General features: G+C 39.2%; 1 protein-coding gene across 4 annotated transcripts; it reads right to left on the bottom strand.

Moving 5' to 3' along the window:
- Window positions 1-1,202: 1,202 nt before the first annotated feature.
- On the bottom strand, window positions 1,203-10,023 carry LOC102208038 (MARVEL domain-containing protein 3). Of its 4 annotated transcripts, none has more exons than XM_005752057.1 (4): window positions 9,929-10,023; window positions 9,201-9,297; window positions 4,151-4,263; window positions 1,203-2,140 (listed from the first exon to the last, which is right to left on the bottom strand). In XM_005752057.1, exons 2-4 carry the CDS (start codon window positions 9,290-9,292, stop codon window positions 1,482-1,484), a joined length of 864 nt encoding a protein of 287 aa, XP_005752114.1. In that variant the 5' UTR covers window positions 9,293-9,297; window positions 9,929-10,023; the 3' UTR covers window positions 1,203-1,481. The 4 variants fall into 4 exon arrangements, with proteins under 4 accessions (XP_005752114.1, XP_005752112.1, XP_005752113.1 ...); XM_005752055.1 differs by having other exon boundaries at window positions 9,201-9,294; XM_005752056.1 differs by lacking the exon at window positions 9,929-10,023 and adding an exon at window positions 9,700-9,919.
- Window positions 10,024-10,343: the final 320 nt, after the last annotated feature.

Raw genomic sequence — 10,343 nt, 5'->3', positions numbered from 1 at the left:
CCGTGTATTTGAAGAAGATTAAGTCAATAATTGTCTAGAGGTGAAATGACTTTTACTGTTGTCTACCACATTTTTTTCCTTCATTTCTAAAGATGGAAAATGCTCCTCACGATTTTTTTATTAGATATATAATTTAGATATTTAATTGTTAATAGCTTTATATATTTTTTTCCATCTTGTCCCTTTGCTGCCAACACAGGAAATTGGAGCAGGAGAACATTTGCTTGTCCATCAGTTTCCTGTCAGCTAATTATTTCAGTCTGATATTTAAAATAAGAGTTATCTGCAGCCTTATCATTATTATCATTATTATTATCTTAAAACAGGTATGTTGGCAGAGCTGAGCATTTTTACAACCAGAATATCCAAACTTAAAAGAGCATAACCAAAAGAAGAAATTTGTTAGTGCTGCTGTGATGATCAGGCTGTCTAAAATGGTAAATTTAGAAGTCAGGTCATTTTATCACTCTGGGGAATTTTGACAAGTTTGTGGTGTCAGCGCAGTTACATCACTGCTGTCCTTTTGTATGTGTGCGCTCCACTGTGTGACAGCAGTGATGTCATGGCTGGCACAGAACAGAGGAACAAACAGCAGGACAGGCGCTCAGACTTCTGTTGCCCCCTAATGACAGTCGATCCAGCTTTTAAATGGAATCATAGTCGGTTTAATTACAGTAGATAAAATGCTGCAAACTGGTAGGAAAAAAAAAACATTAAGCAGTGTACATGTTACTATTAGAAAACTATCTCCAACAGTAAAACAGGCCATTTGAAGATTTACTCAGCGATTTAACTTACACAAGCCGGTCATGTTCAGCATTACCTGAGATAACTGACACATTTGAGAACAAAGTTACATTTGGATAGAAGATTTTTTTTTTTTAAAAAGACACATACAAAAACTTCTACATAAAAATTGACAAAAATGAGAGAGAATGTGCATAAAAAGCCAACATAATACATTTCATTTTCTGAGCTAACTAACAATATGTGGGGCTGATGAATGATGGCTGAGTCTTCACTTTATTTTCTAGTTCTCTCCATAAGTGGAAAAGCTTTAATATTCATCCATGTATTACAGTGCCTGAGGGAACGACATTAAATTCACTAAGTACTAGGCAGGTTTAGTTGTCATACATTAGTTTTAGTGTTGAACTGTACTGTTTTAATCCCAAATGTATTCTAGCTATGCAAGATTTTTCTTTTTTTTTTATCCAACTAAGCCACAGCAGCACATTAGTGCTACCTCACTGTACTGTTTATGTCCCCTGATCCAGTCACTTTTGGGCAGTAACACAGAAGTAGTTTATACTACAAAGTAGCTATGTCCATGTGGAGACAATGAAGAGTTGTAAGTTTAAATGTTTCCTGTGATCCGTCTGTCAGTCTTACACATTTGGAGCCAATCCTCTTTGAATCAGTTCAGATGTCATTGTAGCAGAAACTAAAGTGTCCCCTTGACCACAGTACACAAGTCTCCCTCACACAGATGTGGTCTCGGCCCACAGCGGAGCCCTCTGTGGGTTGTTCCGATCCTGCTTTTTCTCCTCTTCCCGCCGCTTTTGTTCCTGTAGGTAACGCTTCACGTGCTGAATGGTCTGGAAAGTGAGCACTGTGCCAGCAATGTACAGAATGGCGGTGATGAGTCCGAACAGAGCCACAGCTGCATCGGCCCCACTCACGTTACAGTTCATCCAGGTGTAGCCGTTCCGCGAATACAGAATCTCCCGCTGCTTGCACACATCTGTGGAGTTGACTTTGATCATGAAGTGCAGGTAGAGGCCAACAGCTACCACATACACCACTGCGCCCACCGCCTGAAAGACCAGCGCTCCAAACAGGAGCTTTCGCGACATCCGGTGGGGGGGTTTGTTCCCAGACACCACAAACAGCAGTGAGACTATTCCAAAGGTGAGGCTGAAGGGGATGCCGCCATAGATGCTTGGTGCCCTCATTTGGTTGTACTGCATGTCTAGTTCTCGTAGCTTCTGCAGCTCAGTACCCTCAAAGTTGATGTTGGAGTTGAGGTTGAAGCCGCCCATGCTGGCTGCCGAGGACATTCCCGACGTAACCATCTGAGCTGCGACCACACAGATGAGGACCAGGGCGTTGGTCAGCACAGCGCAGATCAGGATGATACCTTTGTCAGCACACAGAACAGGCATTGGAGTTCATTTTACAGAAAAATCAATCTTTCAAATCATTAAAAAAAACCAAACAAACAAAAAAAACAAAAAACAGCACCAGCGTTTTGTGGTGAGGCATCCTGATTTTTTTTTTTTTTTTTTTTTTGCCTCATATGATCATTAATTAAATATCTAAGTTTGGAAGTGGTGCACGGACACATACAGTTTAGGGCTACATTTGATTCAGCTCTTGGCACTGAAACCAATTTAAATCAAATTTTAAAAATACTCAAAATAACCCAACAACAAAAATAACAAACAAGTCTGTCCCTACAGTCACCAAATGTGTTTAATAAGAAATGTCATGAATAGTTGCTACAAACCATCCTAGAGGTTTGTGCTTGGGTGAAATCTTATAATTTAATTATTCAATTATTTAGCACCAGTCAGTAGGTATCTGTGCTGTTGTCTGTTTGTGAATGAAGCCTACCAGCAAAAACTCATAACATTAACACTGCCATCACCGTGTCTATGGTCACTTATTCCTCAAAAAGAAAAACAACAACAACAACAAGGGTCAGGGTGAGAGGCTCAGTCTAAAACCAATATGTGATGTCCATCTTTTATATATAGGATTTCTCAACTACCGCTACTCCCTCACTTTGAGCTTTAAGTATTTCAAAACACTGAAGCTTTTTACTCTACGTGTTAGAATTGATTTATAGATGTTAATGCTCACTTTTAAAATATGTCTGTGTGTAGCTCCAAGCTACAGAGCAGTTTGAGCCAGTTGGCAGTCTTACATTCTCAGGTTCTAAGGGCTGAGGCTTAAATTGAAGAGTCATCATACTTGCTTTTATTCTTCTTCTTACTTGTACTTTTAGTTATTGACATTTGAAATTTTTAGCTTCCTAACTGATTTTTTCTCCCGAGTACTGAAATTTTTGATCTAAAATCAATAAACTGTTATGCATCATATGGGCTTCAGAGAACTATAATGGTGGCACTTAGGTTTTATTTGACTTGAGGCCTAACTTCAGCTGTACATTTGAGGTCTTTATTAGTGTTCTCACAGGAGAAAACTAATCTGTGAGGCTCTGATTTCAAGTTCCCAGCTTCCCAGAATAGTGTTCCTCTGCCTAACCTCTGAAAACAAAGTTGAGTAAACGCATGAAAACCGGTCAGTGCAGTTTTCATAGAAAGAATGAAGTACACTGAAACTCAAGGCCGCCATTAGACGCTACAGCTTTATTTCACACATACAGTACTGTGCAGAGCTCTTGAGCAACTCCTCATTTCGTCATACTTTGCTTCCAAGAAGCCAGACTTTCTCTAAATGTTTAACCTGGCATCCACATACGTGGACATCACACTTTGGGTTGTCTAGACCAAAATACTAAATTTTGCTCTACAAGGGCCTGATATCCACATACGGGGACGTTATACTACGAATGTCCTGATATGTGGATCTCATTTTTCTCAGAAAAAAAAAAAAAAAAAAAAAAAAAAATCACGTCATTCTTTGTTCAGGTCCCAATCAAGGTCTTAGGAGGTTAAAGTGCTCTTGGGCAATAGTTTCCAGAGGCTTTCGGAAGGTATTTCAAAGTTGTTGGTTTTGAGCGGGGGGTTAAGTTGGACATTAACATACCACAGGAATGCTTTTTATAGAAAGAAACCTAACTCCAGAAAAAAGAAATTTGAAATTATATCTTTAAACACTCTTACTGGCAGCCTGTTGTAAAAACACAGATAAAAAAAAAAAAAGATGTGTTCCCATTTCTTTAGTTCAATCTATTACAAATTTGGTTACAATTTTACAGACATATAATAGTATATAATAGTCAATATTTGTGCTCAACAAAATATTGACTTTCAAGCTCATTAGATTTGTACAAACTGGTTTCGTCTTATATACTGTATTTCCATATACACTTCTGGACATGTTTCAATAAATCACTGTTGTTTTTTCCAAGCAAACTATAAAGAGTTGAGGCTTTTGCACAGTACTGGACATCCTGACCTACCTCTTCTGGAGCAAATGTAGTTCCATTTGGAGTCACTGTGATTCACTCGTTCCCGTGCATGACTTGGATGCGAGTCAGCTTCTCGGGGGTAATATGGGGGTGATGAGGAGGACCTGAAAAAGATAACAATGAAGGAAATCATCAGCCAACTAATCTGAAACACTGACAGAAAGGCCAGAAATGAGACAGGAACATGTGTTTTCAGCCTTTTTCCGCCTGACATGAGAGTCCATTTTTCAGGCATTTTAAATGTCATAACAAAATTATAAACATGGTTAACTGCAGAAATAGAATATTTTCCCTACTGACAAATTGAATTTAAAAGAAGGTGCTTTTAATGCTCTTTTGGAGCTTTCAACAGACCTTTCTACAGCATGTAGTTTCCTCATTTAATTTAATTTCAATTCAGTTTTATTTATACACCCCCAATTCACAACAACAGTTGCTCCAAAGTGCTTTATATTGTTAGGTAGACCCTACAATAATACATGCAGAGAAAAACGCAACAACCATATGACCCCCTATGAGAAAGCACTTTGGCAACAGTGGGAAGGAAAACTCCCTTTTAATAGGAAGAAACCTTGAGCAGAACTAGACTCAGGGATGTCAGCCAGGTACCAAATTTCCTTCCGAGCTGCTTCTGAGAACAAGACTAATTGTTAATAATTATTGTTATTTTTTAATAGTCTCCAAGTATAACAATAATATAAATCTTTTCTATACTAAAATAGAGTGAATCACAATTTGACAACTACTGTGAAAAGGCAGTAATTAGAAAGATACGTGAGAAACAATGTTAAAACACATCACAGCAGCCCTGCCCTGCAGCCTGGATCCTCACCAGTTTGCCTACAGAGCAAACCGGTCCACAGAAGACGCTGTAGCCACAGCACTCCATGCTGCCGTAACACAACTGGAAGAGCATGGGAGCTATGTGCGAATGCTTTTCGTGGATTACTGCTCAGCTTTTAACATCATCCTTCCACACAAACTGGTGGCCAAGCTACAAGACCTGGGGCTTCTTTACAACACCTGCATGTGGATCAACAGCTTCCTCTCGGGCCGTAGACAGAGAGTCAGAGTTGGCCATCACACATCCTCAGCCCTAAATCTCAGCACTGGCTCACCCCAGGGCTGTGTGCTTAGTCCACTGCTCTACTCTCTCTACACACACACACACAACTGCACTCCTCTCCACCAGAGCAACATCTTTGTGAAATTTGCAGACGACACCACCGTGGTGGGGCTCATTTCCAGGGATGACGAGTCTGTATATAGAGAGACAAGGTGGAGCAGCTGGTGTAAGGCCAATAACCTCCTCCTCAACACTTCAAAAACCAAAGAGCTCATAATAGACTTCAGAAGGAAAAAGGCAGAGACCCAACCACTATTCATTAATAGGGACTGTGTAGAAAGGGTGGCAAGCTTCCGCTTCCTGGGAGTCAACATAGAGGAGAACCTTTCCTGGAGTGTGAACACCTCCGAGCTGCTGAGAAAGGCCCAACAGAGACTGTACTTCCAGAGAATTCTCAGGAGGAATAACATCACACAGAGATTGCTGGTGTCCTTCTACAGAGCCACCATTGAGAGTGTTCTAACCTATTGCATATGCATCTGGTACACTAGCTGCACAGTGGCTCAGAGGAAAGCACTCCAAGGGATCATTAACACCGCCCAAAAGATCACTGGCTGCCCTCTCCCCACACTGGAAGATTTACACCCGCTGTCTTAAAAAAGCCCAAAACATCATAAAAGTTACCTCACATCCTGGCCACTCCCTGTTTGAACTGTTGCCCTCAGGCAGACGGTACAGAGCAATCAGTGTAAGGACTAATAGGCTCAAACAGCTTTTATCCAACTGCAATAACACGTCTGAATACTGCTACAAAAAAATGCCAATCACGCCACTCTTGTATTAATCTATGCGCTGACTGAAGCATGTATGTGGGAATGTATGTGAATGTTTGTTGATACTTCTTATTAGTACTTTAAGTATTCCATTTATTTTATTATTGAATTTTATTGTTTTATTTATATGTTGATATCGTTAGGGATGATGCAATGATCGGGGACCATTTTTAATTTCGTTGTACCTGTGACAATGACAATAAAGATTCTGAAAACAAGTCCTGATACACTGCCAAATCTGAACTCTGGATTCAGTACTGGAATTCAGATTTTTATGGCACCAGTGGACAAAGTACTCAGAAAAAAAAAAGGAACAAAGCAATATAACAATAATGAATTACAAGTCAGTGTTCCTCTGAAAACCTTACATCTCTGAGGCTTGAACCATGAGTAAATTGGGGATTGCTTTACTAATACAATAATATACTGTAATGAAATCAGCAAGTGAGAATTGAGAGCAGCATTGGGTTGTACTCTGATGTAACCAGATGCAAAAGATTCATCAATTATAACAAGACTGCAAACTCTAACTCACAGTAGAGCCCATAGGGATTAATAAAGTCTGGTCCATGACCAAAAGAAAAATTCTTTCAAGTTCTTGGACTGGGCTCAACAAAGTTTGGAAAAGTGGGTTAAAGTCATTTTAAACAAAACGTTTCCAGACTTCAGAATGAACACGTCTAAGCTTGTCCAGTTTCCTATTAAGGTCAGTTTGAATGTTTCTGAACTGGTTATAAAAAAACAAAACAAAACAAAACAAAACAAAAAGTTTTTATGATTTTTTGTTGTTGTTAAATATTTGTGCAGACGTACAACAAAATATCAATCCTCTGTTGCTTCTGGGGCTCCCCTTGCCACATTCATAGTGGTAGAAGTAGAAAAGACTGAGGGCAGCTGCAACTTTTTCTACAGTGTCCTTCATTACTCACAGGCTACATGTCATCTTTTGATGAAAAGACATGTAAATAATTGTGCTAACAGTACAGCTTACATTTTTCACTAATAAGGACAAGACTACAACATTCATTTTGACGCAAGAAGTCTGAGGGTCACAATTGTAACGCTTAAACCCCCCCCAAAAAAACAAAAAAAAAAAACAAAAAACATTAAACAAGTGAATAATCAAATTATTACAATGACATCTCATAATTTAATTTAAATGGACATCTTTACATGTCTATTCAAAAGCAAGAGTCAAAGGGATATTTTCTGTCTGTACAAATACAAGAATTATTATGAAAATGTCTTTTTTTTTTGTTTAAGAATTTCCCAAGTGCTGTTAAAAAGAGCAAGAAATTTTGAAAGAGTTTTTCCAAACATCCTGGTTTTATTTGGAACACTTGCAATATTTTAAATAGAAATACAGAAAGATTTATTTCACAAAAATACAAAACGTACCAGGATCAAAATTATTAGCTCCCCTTGGTACTATCAGTCATATCAGTCATTTCCTTTTTGCTAGATAACAGCATGCAGTTGTTTGTAGTAGTCTAAGGAGCTTGGAAAGAAAAGCATCTGGAGTTCTTTAAGTTGCTTGAAGACGTTTCATCTCTCATCCGAGAAGCTTCTTCAGTTCAAGTTTCACACGTCTGCTGAGCAATCCCAGCTCATTCTTTATTGGTGAATCTCTCAAGCTCTTCCAGATTTGTTGGTCTTCAGTTCACCACACAGATTTTCAATTAGATTCAACTCAGGGCTTTATGCAGGCCAGTCAGTAACATTCACTTGAGTCTTCCGGAGGTAGATCTTCACAGTAGTGAATTATATTTTGGGTCGATGTTGTGTTAGAGAATAAAGCCACGACCCAGATCCAGTTTTGTTGATGTTTGAGGATTTCTTTGGAAATTTTCATTATATCCTTCTTTCCTCATGATTCCTTCCACCTTGACTAGACTCCCAGTTCCAGATGCACCGAAGCATCCCCACAGCTTAACACTTGCACCACTGTGATTCTTTGGGTTTTATGCCATCTTTATCTTTCTTTCATCAGGTTTCCCCAGCATACTTCAGTCTGGCTTAAAGGTGTATCTTCTGCAGAAGTTTAGTTTTTCTTGATCTGCAACCTGCCAGTCCATTCCGCTGCAGGGTTCTACTGATCGTCTTCTTTGAGCTTAAAATTCCCAGCTTGGTCTTTACTAGTCTTTTACTAGTGTTGGCAGTTGTTCCGAGCCCTTCACACAGATCTCTCACTATTTTTTCTTCCAGAGTCTTTGAAGTCGCTCACTTCATACCTCTGCCAGGCTTGTTCTGTACTGTGTGGCTCTCTCTGAATTTCATATTTTTCACTGCATTCTTGACACTTGGAAACACTGTGATAACTTTGTAAATCCATCTGCTCCTTACTGAACATTCACTTTTCCCCCCTCAAGTTTAAACTGATTTCTTTTGTTTTTTGCACTATGCTTACAACTCACACTCTGGCTGAAGTTTAAAGTGGACAGTAAGTCTCAGTTTTAATGATTTTATATGTTTTGAGAATTATACAGTTAAAGCACATCATTGCACAGCAGAGGTTTGTGCTGCAGTTCAAAGGTCAGTGTTTCAGGGGGCAAACAATATTGACCCTGGTTATTGTTGTTTTGTTTCTTGAGATAATTATGTGACCGTGTGTCACAAATAGGTATAATCTATGCTTTCTCAAGAAATCTAGTATGTTTAAAAATGCTGTGTTGAAAATTCACTCCATTAAAAAAAAAAAAAAAAAAAACACTGATAGAGGGGGGTTAATAATGTTATCCTCATCTGTATGTTATATTGCTTGATAAATATGGAGCGAGAGTGACATTTATTTTGTTTGTCAGTATGTAGCCTGATACTGTTTTAACACATGTAAAACGTGATGTTTGATACAAACAAGTATTTTAATTTTTAAATGTCAATACAGACAAACAAGTTGTCCCTGATATGCCGTCCATGTTTACAATCTTTTACCCAGCAACACCTATGTCAACATGGTTGTTCTCTAAAGTACTACTGATGGAGATTTAAATCCGCTTCTTCCACGGTCAGAGAGAATCCTAATGAGGGTGTGCGGAATAAGTGTATTTAGTTTCTGATCTGAGGAATTACATGGTGAGACAACTGCCCCAGTCGCCCTCACTTCACAGTCTGGGTTTAAAACAACGGTGAACGCAGTGCGCACCTGTTGGATGGTGTTGACCGGTCGCCATTGTGCTGCCGGTGGTCTCCGTTCCTCTCCCGGTGCCCCCGGTTTGATCGCGGCTGCTGGCTCATTCCTGCTGACGGAAAGTGACACACTTAAACACAAAAACGACGTTTGAAAAGCACGAAAACTGTCCCGCATACTACAGGATGAAACGTATGACTCTAGAGGTTTTTATTTATCTTCTTTAACAGGAAAAAGAAAAGAACAAAAAGAAAAGGCTTTAATGTTTTAGCTCCTGTTGGCATGGAAATATAGCCTACAACTGACGTAGAGCCCCCCCAAAGTGAAAATTATGAAAACTACTAACAAATGAAAACTAGGCTGAAAAAGCGTGTAATTTTACATGAAAGCTTATATTTCCCGTCAAGCACCCGAAGAGCAGGTACTACTTCCAAACCAAAGCCAAGCTTGTGCGATACGTCAGCAAAGTAGCCAAAATGTCTGATTCAATTAGCGTTATCAAAGACAAACTTACTGTAAAGTCGATAAAAAACACTTCAGACTGAAACAGCATTACTGAATCCAAATATAGTTATTCTGTCTGCTGTCAGAATCCAGGTAGCAACAACTCCACCCTACGAGGCGGAGGCGGAAGAGGAACTAACAGGTGAACAGAAGAGTTTCTGGTATGAAGTCAAAGCTACTACGAGCTTCGTGCGCCGTCAGTCCCGTCTCTCACGCCACAGAAGCCTCTGTTTACTCACTGTTTGAGGGGGTGTTGTTGGCCTTTCATTACCAGCACGCTGCAGCGGTGACGTCGAGCGGCACACCATTGGCCAAAAGCTGTCGTCTCCATCTACGTGTACGTACGTAGATCTGCCAGAAGGGGGCACTAAACGATCTGTTTTTACACTGCACAAGATATCAGACTATACATTATAATGCACAAAAAAGAAATAAAGGCACTTTTGCAACACTTATTTACACAGTTTGAATTAAGCGTAGACTATGTGGGCAATTTAACTTTTCTTACCATTTAATAATATCACTGTGTTCTCACACACCATTGTTTTCATCATCTTTTAGTAATAAAACATTTAAAAATAAATAGAAAATCAGAAAGTGTCATATTGTGGCCCTAAAATGTGATGTGTGCGTTCTGATTTCTTGATTTTTCTC

Source organism: Pundamilia nyererei, unplaced genomic scaffold (genome assembly GCF_000239375.1).
Source record: "Pundamilia nyererei isolate P.nyererei 1_Seehausen unplaced genomic scaffold, PunNye1.0 scaffold00343, whole genome shotgun sequence".
NCBI classification, from domain to species: Eukaryota; Metazoa; Chordata; class Actinopteri; order Cichliformes; family Cichlidae; genus Pundamilia; species Pundamilia nyererei.
This window is presented reverse-complemented; position numbering and strand designations above follow the sequence as displayed.